Raw genomic sequence first — 17,431 nt, forward strand, 5'->3', positions numbered from 1 at the left:
ATACATTCTAAGTTACTACTAAAAACTGCCACACTTTAAAAACTGTATGTTGGACATTTTTTTTTTCCTTAATAACCGAGGCACAAAGGATGAAAAGGATTTATAAACTATCGATGTTAGCATGAAATTACATATGGCTAGATAAATATGAAAAATATGTCCATGTTTTCTGATTCTAAATGCAGATTTCTGTCTTCAAATTGTATCAGAAACCTTATGAGACCATCTAAGTAACTGAAATATACCAAAAGACTGTAAACAGATTAGGTGGAAGTATGGCTTATTAGAACCCAGCATGATTATCAGGCAGAAATGTATTCAAAATATCCAATTACTTGACGTTATCACAGTAGGAAAGGCATTCGTTTATTTATTTTAACAGCAAATATTAGGTCTTTTATCTTTAAGTTGCATTACATCAAAACAATAAAGTATTAACATTTAACTTAAGATAATTCAGTGTCCTCAGCTTTTAAAGAAATAAATACTTTAAAACAATGAAAATAAATCAGTTTGCTTTCAGAAACTACACACTAAATGAATTTCTCTTCTTAATTGATGATGGCCAAAATCCCAACTGTAGAACCATCCTCAGAGAACTTGTAATGTAAAAACACTTGGTTCAATTTAGATCTGTAATTGAAAAGAACATCAGATCCATAGAAAAATAACTCTTATTACAACATTCTACTGCATATAAAGACTCCCAGTGGTAAACAGTGAAGTAAATCGTTTTGAACTGAGTATTCTGTATATTAGATTTTCTCATTTCCTTTTTGTTACCAGTAAATCTTTACGCTCTTTTGGAATGTTATTGTATATCATATATCAGAACATTTTTGAAGTTTTGCATGTCCTTACTTCCTTTTGTGGTAGTGGTTACAGATCTTATATTCTGAGGGTGGACACAGACAAAATAGATGTAATTCCTTTAAAAATGGGATAAATATGGTCGTAACCAAATTCTGAGTCCATGTAGTCACAGAAGTAAAACTAGAACACCTATAAATCTACAGTGTTCTCTTGTAATAAGCAAAAGAAACTCAAAAGAAACTAAACTTCCTTTAATAGCCGTTGTCTTTACATTCCTTCCCGTTACCTTACTGGGCCTAGTTCCAAAGGAAATGGCATAACTCTAAGATATTCCCCCCTACTCCCTGAGAAAAATCTTAGCCATGTCTAGATCCTTATTCTAACATCTGTGTTTGTAGCTTTGTGTTCCACTAGGTAGTCTGGATAGGTTCTCTGAATTTTCCAAAGAGGCCTCCAAGGCCACCAACTGTGGAAATGTTCAGATTTGCCCTTAATCTACAACAAACTATTTATGCTTTTGGTTATTGCAACATGAAGTAAATGCCAATTCTGTTTAATCCCCCAAAAAGCCTCTGGCTCAGAGTCCCCAAAGGGAGGTACATGAAGAAAATATTAGAATGTCAAACGAAAATATCTTTGGCCCCCAAAATTACTATGAAAAACTCAAGGTGGAAACTGCTTAAGACAAACCGGCCTCCCATTCTATTCAAAAGTTATCCTTTCGTTCATTGAGTTAGATGCATAGCTGGACTGCCTCCTTTAGAAAGGCTAAGAAGATGCCCTCCCTTTCCAAACTGAACCAACATTCTTTTCACATATATTGATTGATGTCTCATGTCTCCCCGAAGATGTAGTAAACCAAGCTGTGCCCCAAACACCTTGGGTACATGTCCTCAGGGCTTCCCGAGGCTGTGTCATGGGTGCATCCTCAACTTCGGCAAAATCAACTTTGTAAATTAACTGAGACCTGTCTCAGATTTCCTGGGATCACAAGAACAATGCATTTTTCATCTCTTTTCATTTTCTTTTTGGGTATACTTTAAAATTTATATTACATTAGAGTAGTGTTACTAAGTACTACTCAGAAACAATTCCAAAGAAAAAAAAACTAAAAAATTTTGTAAATATAGAGTACTTTATGTTGTAAAAATTTATAAATGCATATATACAATACAATTAAGGACTCAATTTATTTTCTTTAACTCTAAGTGTAAGTAATAGTTTGGAAATGTGCCAAAATATAAGGTGTAATATCAGATGAATAGAAGGATGGGTGTGACAGATGAAGCAGAGAAAAACTGTAAATTGTACAATCTTGTTGGTGAGTATTTGGATGTTTACAAATAAATTTAAAAATCCTTCTACTCCTCTGAACAGTCTGAAAACAATATTACTAAACATGTTGGTAAAACAAAAGCTGTAGAGAACTCTGATGTAGAACAATGGTTCTCAATGGAGTGTGTGACCATCACCTATGTCTGTCTTAGACTTTCCAAAGTTTAGCCTTTGTTATTTTTTTAATTTATTTTTTATTTTTTGAGATGGAGTCTCGCTCTATTGCCCAGGCTGGAGTGCAGTGGTGCAATCTCGGTTCACTGCAACCTCTGTCTCCTGGGTCCAAGTGATTATCCTGCCTCAGCCTCTTGAGTAGCTGGGACTACAGGTGTGCACTACCATGCCTGGCTAATTTTTATATTTTTAGCAGAGATGGGGTTTCACCATGTTGGTTAGGCTGTTCTTGAACTCCTGACCTCATGATCTGCCCGCATCTCCCAAAGTGCTGGGATTACAGGCATGAGCCACCACGCCCGCTGGACTTTATAATTTTTAAAAGCTCTGGTAAATTGCACAGATTACATCAAGAATGACTGCTTTAGGTATTCTATAATTTCTTCTCAGTACCTAGTTAATCATAACTTCTGGGTGTGTATATACAGGTGGTTCCTGAACAACAATTTTATTATAGGGATATTGACAAAAAAACCTAAGCCCAAATGAAGTTTAAGCTATACCAACAAATTCCATATCCAATAAACACACACACACACACACACTCTCTCTCTCTCTCTCTCTCTCTCTCTCTCTCTCTCCCCACCCCCCTCCCTCACTCTCTCTCTCGGAGAGAGGGAAGAAAAATCAAAGTGAATTTAATTTCAATATAGTTAACTGAAAAAGAGAGCTGAAGCATTTACTGCTTTGTGAACTGCGCTGCTTTGTTACTAGGAAAAACAATCATTTCCACAAAATAAGCACAAACTAACTCCAAAACAAGAGTCTGGCCAGTACAAACTGATGCTCAACCATGTAATGCTATTACATGTCCTGGCAACAGGCCCTTCATTTTAACAAACCTTTCAAGTATGTCGTAATTTCAATGCTGCGTCAAACTGGTTCAAACAAAATTCTTCTTTTAACATACTAAGCATTTCTCTTAATAGAGGACGTGTTCTCAAAACTATCTCTTTAGACACGCTTACTTAACGTTGATTATGAAGTGCCTACTGCCGAAGCTAAAATTGATTTTTGCAGTAAATAATATCCCAAAGGACTGTAAAGTTTATAGATAATGCATAGATAAAACGAAATACCTGTTAGGTTTATTTACTTACATCATCAATGTCTTCATCATCATCTCCAATATCATCAAACTGGACTTCATCATCATCTCCAGGACCAAATGTGTCTGTTTCATTGATTTTAGCTAAAGGTACAATAACAGACATACTGATTATATAACCTGTAGTCCCACCAATTTGGGAGGCCATGGTAGGCAGATCACTTGAGATCAGGAGTTCGAGACCAGCCTAGCCAACATGGTGAAACCTGGTCTCTACTAAAAATAAAAAAATAAAAAATTAACCAGGTATGGTGGCAAATGTCTGTAGTCTCAGAGGGTGCAGAGGGTGAGGCAGGAAAATAGCTTGAACTTGGCAGGCGTAGAATGCAGGGAGCTGAGATGGTGCCACTGCACTCCTGCCTGGGTGACAGAGCAAGACTCTGTTTCAAAAAACAAAGAACGAATGTGCCGTATTGTGCTGTATTTTTCATTTGTTTTTAAAAGGTATTTTTAATTCTCACTTAGCACATATACAAAAGGTACTTTAAGTATGGTAGGCAGACTCTGATTATGCTAACTCAATAGCCAACCATTTCCATGTAGCCTTCAAAAAGGATTTGAGCACAGGTTAACAACTTATCCTCAAAATACATAAAGTTCTCTTGAAATTACAACAACTAGTTAACCAATTATTTAAACAGACTTATCAAATCAGTGAGAAATACTTGGTTAAATCATGATCATGCTTATCCCCAAGTAATGAAAGCGAAACTTTCAGCACTTCCTGAAATGCCAATAATTTCATCACTTCCAATAACATTTCAGCACTTCCTGAAATGCCAATAATTTCATCAGGATCTTCATGTTTATATAAAAATCTTTTCATAAAATGCAATATGATAAATAATGAAAACAGCTGCCAAGTAAAATATGCAGGCTTTACAACAGTGCATATTCTCTTTGATGGTGTCATGAGGGACTTATTTTAATCTTGTCAAGCTTTCGGCAGTAAGTATGCATTGTGTTTGTCTTTAAGAAAAAGAAAACACAAATGTTTGTTAAAAATAATCCCATAGTTAAAACTTTGCTAAGATGAATACTTTTTTCTATAATAATCAAACATTAGTATTACATTTGTTGCCTCTGCTTAAATGAAAACTGCCAGTCTTGAGAACTGTTTAGAAAAACACTATAAAAAACGTATTTCTTTGACAGATCTTATATACAAATCCAGAGCTTATGAATTTATAAAGTCGTCACTAAAGGAACTTTCATAATTCATAATCTCTTTATTAGAGACTTCTACTTTCAAGTTCATAACGTTTTTATTAGAGATTTCCAGTTATTAATACCTTTTCCAAAGTATCATAAGTATACTGAAGTATAGGCAAGACTACTTAGAACAAATTTTTAAGTGTACACTAAAACAGTATGTAAAACAAGAGTTCTACGGAAATACCTTCATCTAAATACCAACAAACATTAATATCAAATAATGAGGAGATAAAATCATTTTGATATTACCATGTTCTGGAAGCTCGCCATATGCCTTCAGGCTTCTAGCTTCATCTGCATTGTACTTTAAAATTACATCAGCTTTGTTATCCTTAGAAATAAACAAATAACTTTCAAAACGTCTTATACCAAAATATCACCAGTTGTTTCACAAGTTACTTTCAAATTGAACACATCTAAAAAAATCCCACATACTGTTTGTTACAAACTCTCCTGGTTTTCTTTGCCTACCCCAATACCCTCTAGAAAAACATTCTTGAGTCTGAATAATTAGGAAGTGGTTTATGTTCATTAGTAAACAATGATTAACAGCTTAGGAAAGATTGTAGAGATTTCACTTTAATAAAAGCACAAAAGGCAAGCACAGTGCTTTTATTTACGATTCCCTTTTAATTAGAAGTCTCTTGGAAAAAATAAAAAACTAATTAAAAAAATTGTAATATAAAACTTTTAAGGTCAAACACTGCAATTCAAAACTAAAAATGGAGTAAAGAATAATGATGTTAAAAAGGTAATACACTTTTCTAGGCCAGGCACGGTGGCTCGCGCCTGTAATCCCAGCACTTTGGGAGGCCGAGGCGGGCGGATCACGAGGTCAGGAGATCGAGACCATACTGGCTAACATGATGAAACCCCATCTCTACTAAAAATACAAAAAATTAGCTGGGCGTGGTGGCAGGCATCTGTAGTCCCAGCTACTCGGGAGGCTGAGGCAGGAGAATGGCATGAACCCAGGAGGCGCAGCTTGTAGTGAGCCGAGATCAAGCCACTGCACTCCAGCCTGGGCAACAGAGCAAAACTCCTTCAAAAAAACAAAAACAACAATAATAAACTTTTCTATGCATCAGTAGTTCTTAGTATAGATTATCTAACAGAATTGTCTATGGAACTTGAAAAATAGCTTGATTTTAAAAATACATACTTACTTCCTTAAGATTGAAAGTAGACCTGCCTGGGGTGTAGTACATGAATGCATATTTGTAAAAGTTCTTCTGGGTGGGTGTTTCTAATGCCAACACTAAGAATCACTTTCCTCAGATGTTCACAGTTCCCCATTTGAAAGTATTTTATCCAACTTGGGGTAAGGAGGGGTTCTGATTGCTTACAATTTACAATATAAGTAAGATGTAAACTAAAGTGATCTGTCACAATGGCAGTATGAAATAGACCAACACTTTTCAAACTGTAATGTGCAAACCAGATTTTGTTAAAATGATAATTCGAATAATATAATGGACATAAAAATAACATTTTAAAAGCACAGTACAACTTTTTATTTGATATATGAAAAAGAAACAAAGTCAATGTGTAATTAAGTCTTATCAAAATAAATGCTTTCTTGCAGTGATTGCAGGAATGGCAGAATAAGGACCTGCTAAAATTTGTTCCTTCAGAAAAGAAATAAGAACATTGACAAACATGGTCAAAATCCATATATCAGAAATCTGAAAATTAACCAAATGAATACAATAAACACTAAGGAGCATTTATTCAAGAAAAATAGGTGAACCTTACTAAGAAAAAGCAGTGTGGGCTTTTAAGTTCCCCTATTCCCATTCCTTACCTCAGTTTAATAAAAACCAACAAAATAGCAGCTACTGAAAAGCACAGACCAAGTCTGAAGTTCTTTGATAACACCATTCTATAGAGAATTTCCTGGCAGTTCCCGGAAACTTCCATTTTAAGAACTTTTCTTTAACTCACTTGATTCAGAGCTTAATCACTGTGGTTTACCCCACAGGGCTTTTGTAGAAAAAATAATCTGTGGCAATTTTTTAACATGCCTTAAGTGGTAGTAACAGTTGAGACAAAAAATAAACCAAAAAACTCGCAAAAGCTCTGGAATGAGATATCCATAGGAAATTTGTAAAGTCCAACATACTTCTACAAATCTAACAGGCCAAATATACGTTCAGAGTAGTGCACATGATAAAGAAAGACATAGGAAAGCCCTAATATTACCCCTGACTGAACTTGAGATCCTGCACAGCAAGAAATGAAGACTAAGGAAGAGGTGTCAGTTTACCAACATTGGCTGAATGCTCAAAGTATTCCTCTACAAGATTCCTCTTTAAATGATTAAATTCTTGGTGGTTTTAATGAAATCTTAGTTCAAACATGAACTGCCCACTAACCAACTATTCAATGGCCAAAGAATTAGTTCAGAAAAGTCACCAAACAAGCAGTATCAACAACAGCCCCGAGAGGCAGCAATCTGATTTCCAGAACTGCTATGTTGTAGTTAAATTGTTCAGTTTAAAAAAAAAAAAAAAAAAAAAAGATGTAAAAAAGTGGCTCAAACACAGGGGAAAAAAAAAATACTATTCCTGAGGAATCCCAGAAGTTGGACTTAGTTTATCGAAGACTTAAAAAGAAATCATGTCTAAAAATATTAAGGAAATTATGAAAATGGCATTTCACTAAACAGAAAAAGTCAATAAAGACACTGAAGCAATTTAAAAAGTAGAAATTCTCAAGATGAAAAGTAAAGTAACTTCAATATACCACTTATAGTAATGAAAAGAACAATCAGACAAAAGATCAACAGAAGACTTGAACATTACAAACCAACTTAGACTTGACAGATGACTACAGAAAACTTCACCTAATATCAAGAGAATAAAAATATAGACATAGCAGTAGTTTCTCAATGTGATTAAACAATGGTGATGAATTCCATGAGTAGAAATCAAATGTATTTTACAGACCTACAACATGTAAATAGTTTGAAGGTTGGAGATTAAACAGCTACTACTGTCTTTGTTATATACCGCTCACTTTATAGCATGTACTTTACAACATTTTGTACCATTAACTACTTGGTATGCATGCCTTAACTTTACACTACCAAACTATAAAACTTTTAGAGGAGAACAGACTTATTCAGCTGCATCAACTAGACTTGTGGTTTCCCAGATTTGGATTTCAAGAACTTTAAATTTCAAAATATTAAAATAATGTTAAAAATAATATTAGGTAAATGAGTCTCCAGATTATTCAATTTTGCTTTGCCAAATTAGAACGCTAATAAAAATTACTACCTTATACACTTTCTCATTTAAAAAAGTTATTAAAATATATATTTAAAAAGGTAAGCAAACAATTGTGCTCCATGAAAAACATCGTAACTATGTATCTTCTAATTTGACTTCAGAGCACTGAAAATTCAGCCTGCACCAATACTATTTAACAGACCGGCATTTGGGAACTACAATGTCTGAAATACCTAGCTGAATGCCTGAAACACCATTGGCCTTTAAATGGATGAGGACAGATGGTCTACAGTACTTGCCCAAGCCTGCAAGAAAATATTTACTGCACATTATATTAACAATGAAAACAAATAATTAAAAACTTTATGTCTTTCCACAAAAATATATGTACCATTTACTATCAGTGAGAATTATTTCAAATTTGAAAAATACTATAGTCTGAAATACAACTGGCCCTTAATAAATGATGATGGCAGGCAGAATGGTGAGAAAGCAACCTGGGCTGGAATGGGTCAAAGATGCTAGTATAGTTAGCTTCCAAACATTAACAACTGCTTAAACACAAAGACATAACACAACTTTAAATGTTATTTTTACCTGATAGTCCCGTAGACCAACCAATATAATGTCTGATGTATTTATCCAAACCTGTAAGAAATTTACTGCAGATTATTTTAAAAATAAAAACAAATAATAAAAAGAATGTTTAGTGAATCTTCCCACAAGACAGGTATACTATTCACCAAGTGTGAAAAAAAAAAAAAAGTAATTAGATGCCAGGAGAGGTGTCTCATGCCTATAATCACAGCACTCCGGGAGGCTAAGCCACAGGGATGACCTGAGCACAGGAGCTTGAGACCATCCTAGGCAACGCAGAGAGGCCTAGACTGTACAAACAGTTAAAAAAAAAAAAAAAAAATTGGGTGTAGTGGCATGTGCCTGCCAACTACTTTAGGAGGCTGAGGCGGGAGGACTGCTTGAGGTGAAGGCTGCAGTGAGTCGTGATTGTGCCACTGTACTCCAGCCTACACAACAGCGTGAGACCCTGCCTCAAAAAATAAAAATAAATTAGAAAAAAACCCTGAAATATATATACCTGTAGTATAGTTGTATGTAGTACATAGTTAAGGTATGGCATGAAAAAACTATAGTACCCAGTTGAGTTTGTTAAAATTTTCTTACTTAGAATGTTAAAAAATATACAGCAATTTTATTTCAATTACTCAAGAGTTTAAAATGTCAGATGATCCTTTGTCTCAGAAATTGAGAGACATATAATTGTCCCAAATACAGAAGATGTATCTACACAAAATGATTATAAAGCACCCAATCTACATAAATACAGCCCCTGTTCTTGTCTTAATGTTTGTGTTCCTCAAAAGATTTATATTGAAATTTGGATCCCCAAGGTGATGGTACTAGAAGGTTGGGCCTTTGGGAGGTGATTACGTGATGACAGCTGATCGCTCATGAATGGGATTTTTGCTTTTAAAGAAGAGGCCCAAGGCAGCTTGTTCATCCCTTCCACCATGTGTGGACTAAGCCAGAAGGCACCACATAATAATCAGGAAATGGGTCCTCACCAAATATTAAATAGATTTCTCTTTCTCCAAAACTATGAGAAATAAAATTTCTGCTTTTTATTATCTACCCAGTCAGTGAGCAGCCCAAATGGACTAAGAGAATCCCTAAAATGCAACTAATTTGGAAAAGAAAGAATGTTAACATACCAGAAAGATTTTTTTTTTTCTTTTTGAGATAGAGATTCGCTCTATCACCCAGACTGGAGTGCATTAGCACAATTTTTAGCTCATGGGAACCTTGAACTCCTGGGCTCAGCCTCCTCAGTAGCTGGGACTACAGGTGTATGCTGGCTAATACTTCCACAGAGCTCAGCCAAAAATAAGTTTTTATTATTTTAATTAAAAATCTGAGTAGTAGAGACTTTTAATCAGTGTTAATTTATAAAACTACCTGATGTGGTATTACTAACAAATAGAGTTTCTAACATATTCCATATTCCAATTTTCCTAGTACCACCTAAAACTATTTCCCCCAATCCAAAACCTAACGAAGGGATATGCACCGATCAATCTCTTTTAAGCTAAAGTAATTCCCAGATTTTTCATTCTTTCACAGCATTAACATTTGAGTCAAGACCATTTGTGTTATATATTAGATTTGTCTGGTTTCTTCAATACTAATATCAGAGTAAACATTTCTGGTAGGAATACAACAGAAGTTAAACAAACAAATTATTCTTTAAAAGTAAATCTAAAAGTTATCAAAGACTTTTTCTATTTATTCACATTGTCACATGAATTATTGCTGTATAAATTATTTTGGGAACTCACAAAAATAAATTGCTTGGACCATGTATTTAAAGCAGAGACATTTTTTGTGGCAAATTTTTATTGAAAAGTAACCTACACACCTACCTTTTTTCTCAATTTCCCTCTGATATGGCATAACCTCTTTACACCATCAAAACACAATGCTTCCAATCGTCCATTTCCCAACATTTTGATTACCTGAGCATACTCTGAGGAGAGGAGATAAAAAAAAAGGTTGAGATCTTGGTCCAGATTTGTTAAAATGTAATGACTGAAATTTAGCTATTGGGCCAGGCATGGTGGCTCATGCCCGTAATTCTAGCAATTTGGGAGGCCAAGGCAGGTGAATTGCCTGAGGTCAGGAGTTTGAGACCAGCCTGGCCAGAATGGTGAAACCTTGTCTCTTCTAAAGATAGAAAAATTAGCTGGGTGTGGTGCCAGATGCCTGTAATCCCAGCTACTCAGGAGGCTGAGGCAGGAGAATGGCTTGAACTCGGGAGGCAGAGGTTGCAGGGAGCTGAGATAGCACCACTGCACGCCACCCTGGATGTCAAGATCAAAACTCAACAACAACAACAATAACAACAAAAAAAGAAATTTATCTGTTAATAAAAGCTTCATTTACTGCTAAATTAGATCAACTACTTACAAAGAAAAACAGGAAAAAACAAATAGCAAAAAGCTTGAGTAATTTATTCAGAGTCATATTTCAAAATGACACATATTCTAACTTTATTTAGGGAAACCAGAGAATTCTTTATCTGTCGCCTTCTTCACCTCTTCCAGCTATGCTCATATGCTTTAACACCTTTATATTTAGAATAAATAAAAGACTAAGTCAAATAACTTGTTCAGGGTTACAAATGCCATTTCCATGACAAGCTATTTCTGTTACTAGAGGCATTTTAATTACCCACTCATTTTGATTAAGTCAACTGTTGTTTTCACGACTGTACACTCTACTTTTGAACATCAAGGTGGCACATTTCAAAATATACACTATAATGCTACATCAGTCTCTCACACATGAGCCCTAACTCTATCTTCACTATCCCTAAACTCAGAAATGACAAAGGCAAATAATAGCTTAATCATTAAAAATTCCTGTTTACTTTAGAATATCTCAGTGACTATTCTAAAGTTCTTAGAAAATAAGAGTGAAAGGCCAGGCATGGTTACTCACGCCTATAATCCCAGCACTTTGGGAGGCCGAGGCGGGTGCATTACCTGAGGTCAGGAGTTTGAGACCAGCCTGGCCAACATGGTGAAACCCCATCTCTACTAAAAATACAAAAATTAGCTGGGCATGGTGTCACACACCTCTAATCCCAGCTACTGGGGAGGCTGAGGCAGGAGAACTGCTTGAGTCCAGGAGACGGACATTGCAGTGAGCCGAGATCATGCCACTGCACTCCAACCTGGCCGACAAAGCCAGACTCCGCCTCAAAACAAACAAACAAACAAAAAGCTACATTGAGGGGTTATATATGTGGCAACTGATCCATTTTACAAAAATCCAGTGAGCTCAGCTTATCATTAAGCACTTTTGAAACATGGAGAAAAATAAAAACAAAATGAGAATGAAAATTATAAAACTGATCCTGAAAGTAAAGTCAACATATATTAGAAGTGAAAAAGATGAAGGCTAAATAAACGTCTTTTGCCAGAAAATATGTTTCATATAATTAAAAGATGTTGATTTTTTAGTGGCTTCTGTTTAGAACATAAATGACAACCAAAAATTCTATAGAAACATACCTAGCTGTTCTTATAAATTATTAAACAATAAATGTATTCATCGTGAAAATAATTAAACGTGAAGAAATTTGAATATAGATTACCTATGAGGTTAGCACTTTTCAGGAAAACTTGCCTGTGATGGAACTATTACATATCTAAATTGTAAGTTAAATTAATCTACATAGTCACATGCGGTTAGTGGTTACCTATTTGTAACAGCATGGTATAAAGCAGATAACAGTATTACATTAAAGTTAAATATGTTGTTTGTAGTTAGTAAACGAGAAGTGCTTCATCTTAGGAGACATATGCTGAAGTATTTAGTGCTAAAGTCTGTAAATTCATGTTACTAGTTATCTGTATAAAAATTCAAAATAGTTAGAAAAACGTGTATATATGCAGATACTCAGAGATAGAAATAAAGTAAAAGATGTAAAAGGTTAAAAATTGGTGAATCTAGGTGAAGAATACATGCAACTTTTTTGTGTACTAATATCACAAATTTTTCTCAAGTTCATCACTTAAAGAAAAAAAAGAAGAAAAAAAGCAAGTGGCCCAATAAATTTACTTTATTTTTTTTTTGTATGTTAGTCTGTACATCATTTATCAATTCAAGGGGTTAGTCAATTATTAGAATTGTATTACATTTTATGATTATGTGCTAGCTGCATTGAAGAACTTGTGGTTCAAAAAGGTTTTGAGATTTTATCCTCACAAATAACCATGGTCTAATAGTGTACAACATTACTCATTACCAATGTATGGAATATTTAATGATCACAGTCTATGCTTAATTTGCTCTGAACTTTTGTATTTTTTTGAGACAGGGTCTTGCTCTGTCACCCAGGCTGAATACAGTGGCACCTTCACAGTTCCCTGTAGATTTGACCTCCTGGGTTCAAATTATCCTCTCCCCTCATCCTCCAGAGAACTTGGGACTTCAGTTGTGTAACACCATGCCCCATTAATTTTTTTTTTTTTTTTTTTGTAGAGACACGGTTGTACCCTGTTGCCCAGGCTAGTGTCAAACTCGTAGCTTCAAGCAATCCACCCACCTCGCTTTCCAAAGGGCTGGGATTGCAGGCATCAGCTAGATTGTGTTCTTCCACACAAAATACTGAACGTATATTTACAAAAATGCTTCCATCGAATCCGCTATCCAGACTTGGTATATCCAAGGAATCATTATTTAATGAACAAGTACAGGAGAAATGTACATGATGAGAAATGAGGAAAAGAGAAATGGAAACATAGGGACAACTGCTCAGGATAATGATTAAAATTCCTTTAGGAGAAAGACTGAAATTTATATTAACAGCAACAACAAAACATATTAATGAAAGCCTAAGTTGAAAAGTCTTACCTTGTCCATCCTCTTTAAACACCAACTCTCTTTTTTCAGATTCATTCTCATTTTTACCCCTGCGCCTGTTTTTACCTCCTTTACCTAATTAAAAGAGTAGATAAAAAATTAATGTAAAATTCTACATAATATCATATAAACTAAACTATAAAACAAAATAAAGCTTTTGAAGTGTGTTTTTGAAACCACTTGCAGGAAAATTAAAAATATATCATTTAAACACATAATAAATGTGTTTAAATTTATTTACATTACAACATTAACATTACCTCATTAACAGGACCTGTCAAAGGTTCTCTTTAAGTCTTTTACCCGATATATATCAATACTATCCTTCTTGGACATTTGTTTGGATACTTCTGAAGTAAGAATACATCTTATATGAAACTATATAATAGAAACATTTTATCACCCAAAGATAACTATTATGAATATTTTGTTCACGCTTTCCAAATAAAAACAGGACTTCATTCATTTTCTTCTATAGCATATTTTAACTACACTAAATTATTTGTCCTGAATATTCATTTTCATTTCAATAACTGCAGATCTGGACCAACATTTTAATGGTTAAAGTATACTTAATAATTTAATTTCTTCCAGTGTTTTAATTTTATTATATAATGCTGCATTGAATATTATTCTACAAACAAATTTCACAAGATAAATGAATAGAAATATAATTTCTAGTTTAAAGTTTACATACACACTTCCTTAGACTTTTGATAACTGTTTCAACTGCCATCATGTTTCACTCTATTTTTAAGTTTTTGCTTATTACTAAACACATCCAGAGTATTTCCTTGTGATATTTTCTATTGAATTATCAAGGGACTGGGGTACTTCTCCATAACATTGTATCCCCATTAGAGAACGTAAACCAAAGTAGCGGCCGTTTCCAAAAGGAGGGAGAAAGGCTACAAATTACAGTAATATTAAGGGATCGATTGAAGAATTTGAATAAAAATGGTAACACTGCAAATAGAATAAAACATATACCTGGCCACCGTAAAGCCAGACATCTAACTTCTTGAATTCACCCACTACCTCTGGGGCAGTCTCACATTGTTCTGTGCCACTATAGAAGACAATTGGGCTTCCAGAACTCTGTGATTTATCCAGATTCTGATGCATTCTTAGGGCATGCCAAAACTAAATTTCTACAAAGGAAAACACATTCTATATTTCGAGCAATTAATCGTGCCTGAACTTAGCTGCGTCAGGACAAAGATCATACCTGCTTTCCTTACTGGGTTTTACAAAAGTTTGGCAGCTTTTCAAATGACTAAATGATGATTAGCTCATAAATTTCCAAAAGAATGACAACTTTAGCAATCTCAAAGGTGGGGAGCACCTTACTCTAGCTCTTCACAAGTATAGGCCAAAGGATGCCCTTTTCCTGATGTGAGGATGGGTTTCTAAGATTTTTGTAGAATACCAGCTTAATGCATGCAAAGAAAAAGTAATTCCACATATGGCCCATGCTCATTTACATGTTTATTTGGATAAACCTCACCACGACAATATTGACAGGCATCTGGATTTTCAAACGAAGAAAACAACAACAAAAAAGACACAGAAAACCAAATGAGCAAGTTTTATTTCTACATTAGCAAGTCTCATCTCATAATATTTAGGGGTCTTCAAAAGTATCCCTCAAGTAAGTAGCCCAGAAGATAACACTAATTTTACACAATAATAAAAACATTCAATTCAGGATGGGTATTATCCTAAGAAAAATAAATTTGGGAAGGGTAACAGAGGACTTTAATGAATCTAGGTTATAATTCCTAGAGGTATGGATTTCTAGGAGTTCACTGTATTACTGTACTTTTTTTTTTTTTTTTTTTTTTTTTTTTTTGAGACGTAGTCTTGCTCAGTCGCCTAGGCTGGAGTGCAGTGGCGCGGTCTGGGCTCACTGCAAGCTCCGCCTCCCGGGTTCACGCCATTCTCCTGCCTCAGCCTCCCCACGCCCGGCTAATTTTTTTTGTATTTTTAGTAAAGAGGGGGTTTCACCATGTTAGCCTGGATGGTCACGATCTCCTGACCTCGTGATCCACCCGCCTTGGCCTCCCAAGGTGCTGGGATTACACGCGTGAGCCACCGCGCCCGGCCACTATACTTCTTTTGTGTGCCTTCTGAGGCACATATGATTAAAAAAAAATTGTTTACAATTTACCAGAATTAACCAAACCCTGATCATTCCCCTTCTATTGTGATACCATGTAACAGAATCCACTTTAAATTATATTTTAGAGGAATGAGGCTAGGCATGAACATACAAAAATTAAAGTCGTTTAATATTTTATCTCGTTTCCTTTCTAAGATCAAAAAATCCACACCTCCTCTTTAAACAAATCCGATGTGTTTTGGAGATACTCTCTTTATTGAGAACATTTTTAGGCATCACTCAGTTTAAAAGTTCTACCCTACAAGAATAAAGGAAGCTTTACTATTTAAGGATAGAGTCAGGTACAGGGATAATAACATCAGCAAAGATTTAATGGACATTTTGCAAAGGGAGATACTCTGATCTTTAGAGCTGATTGCTTAGAGAACTGGGAATCTCATCACTAGAAATAAAGGTGAGAACAAGATACCTACTTAAGTTGTTCAGTACCATCTGAGAAAATGTTAGTGAAAAAGCATAAGCCTTTGCTAACTCTTTCTAATTAGACTTCTCCCAGAATACACTTTATCCTCCAATAATTTTGCAGTAAAATAAAATAAAATAAAATAAAACCTTATTATACACACAACCCGTTAGTGGGTTTTCGGGAGAGCAAAGAGTAATGCCCAGAAAACACTGCACTGTACTGTCACCAAGTACCTCAAGAGCTGTGTGTCGTGACAGCTAAAAAGAGAAAATGAAACAGATTCCATGCTGCCAACAGGCAAGTAAAAAGAAGACAAATTGGTCTGGATCCCAGGAAGGAATAATCTAAACAGAGTTTTTGTGGACTATAAAACATGGTCCCCTCCTGTGGAAAATAATATTTTGTTTCCACCTACAGTTTTCTTCAAGCAATTACAAGGGCATTAAAAGTGAGAGATTACCTCAGGTGTATAAAAACGAGAATTTCTTTCAGAAATGACTGAGAAAGCGTTCTACCGAGGTTAGACCTCCTACTTTAGAAGCTGTGAGTAAACTTATTTTCAAGTCTAAGTTTCGTGTGAAAGTTTAGCCTCAGAATGAAGGGAACGTTGATATCTTTACTCCCACAATATTTATCGGATACGGAAGTTGAAAACCTGCCTAAATATGTAACAAATCTTCTGCAAAAGAATGTTACACTCTATAAAGGGATGGGGTAGAGTAAAACGCCAGAAATGAACCTAAACATGCTTCAAGGCTTCCCCACTGTTTAACAAGGAAAAGGGAGTATCCTTAGCAATACTTTTAACTGTCCAGATAGGTAAGTCTTCAAAGTTAAGAACCGCTTCCAGGAAAGTAGCAGGGAAGTGTTTGCAGGTGCCTATTCTGGAAAGCCAGGCCGTCCGGTTAAGGTCCCTCAACCGTCCCTACCTATACGCTTTCCGTCTGGCGTGAAATCAGCAGCAAAAGCCCGCTATCTTCCGAAGGAGGCCCCATAAAAATGGCGTCTGTCCCACCCCAATGTGACCAAATCGGGCATTCCCAGCTCCTTTCCCGAACACAGTGCTGGGGTCGCAGTGCCCAGTACCGCCGTTAGAACAGTCACTGCGGCCTGGAACAGGCGTCGGGGTTACTGGCAGAGCAAGCCGAGGTATAGTCCCAGAGGCTTACAGCAGTACCTTTATTCTTGGGCATGGCGGTGATGACAGCCTCGTGAGACCTCTTCCGACTCCTTTCTGGCGGTTACTACTCTAAGAGCCGGCTGAACTAAGATGCAGCAGGTGGGTGCGCAGAAGAGGCTGGCTACAGCGCTCTCTGATAAACTGCTGACGCGCGCTCTCTGGCGTCAGCAAAAGGCGACGCAGCTGATTACGATACTTTTCCCCGCCTCTCTTCGGCTGAGGCATGGCCAAATGACTGACACCTAGTAGACTCCATCAGGATACCGGAGAGTTTGGTGCAGGATGAATAAACAGGAAGCGGGGCGGGACTCAGCATGGAGAAGGTGGAGTCAAGGATGAA

The 17,431-nt window shown here is 35.8% G+C and overlaps 1 protein-coding gene across 1 annotated transcript; it reads right to left on the reverse strand.

Moving 5' to 3' along the window:
- Nucleotides 1-473: 473 nt before the first annotated feature.
- EIF1AY (eukaryotic translation initiation factor 1A Y-linked) lies at nucleotides 474-17,201 on the reverse strand. The gene is made up of 7 exons (NM_001008977.1): nucleotides 17,089-17,201; nucleotides 13,315-13,398; nucleotides 10,317-10,420; nucleotides 8,476-8,526; nucleotides 4,895-4,976; nucleotides 3,423-3,514; nucleotides 474-633 (listed from the first exon to the last, which is right to left on the reverse strand). Exons 1-7 carry the CDS (start codon nucleotides 17,102-17,104, stop codon nucleotides 628-630), a joined length of 435 nt encoding a protein of 144 aa, NP_001008977.1. The 5' UTR covers nucleotides 17,105-17,201; the 3' UTR covers nucleotides 474-627.
- Nucleotides 17,202-17,431: the final 230 nt, after the last annotated feature.

The sequence above is a fragment of the Pan troglodytes genome, chromosome Y, assembly GCF_028858775.2.
Source record: "Pan troglodytes isolate AG18354 chromosome Y, NHGRI_mPanTro3-v2.0_pri, whole genome shotgun sequence".
NCBI classification, from domain to species: domain Eukaryota; kingdom Metazoa; phylum Chordata; class Mammalia; order Primates; family Hominidae; genus Pan; species Pan troglodytes.

Coding starts and splice junctions, on each gene's coding strand:
- EIF1AY (NM_001008977.1), bottom strand. Junction 8,527..10,316: donor GAGGGAAATTGAGAAAAAAG/GTAGGTGTGTAG, acceptor AATTTCTTACAG/GTTTGGATAAATACATCAGA. Junction 4,977..8,475: donor TTGGTCTACGGGACTATCAG/GTAAAAATAACA, acceptor TTTATTTCTAAG/GATAACAAAGCTGATGTAAT.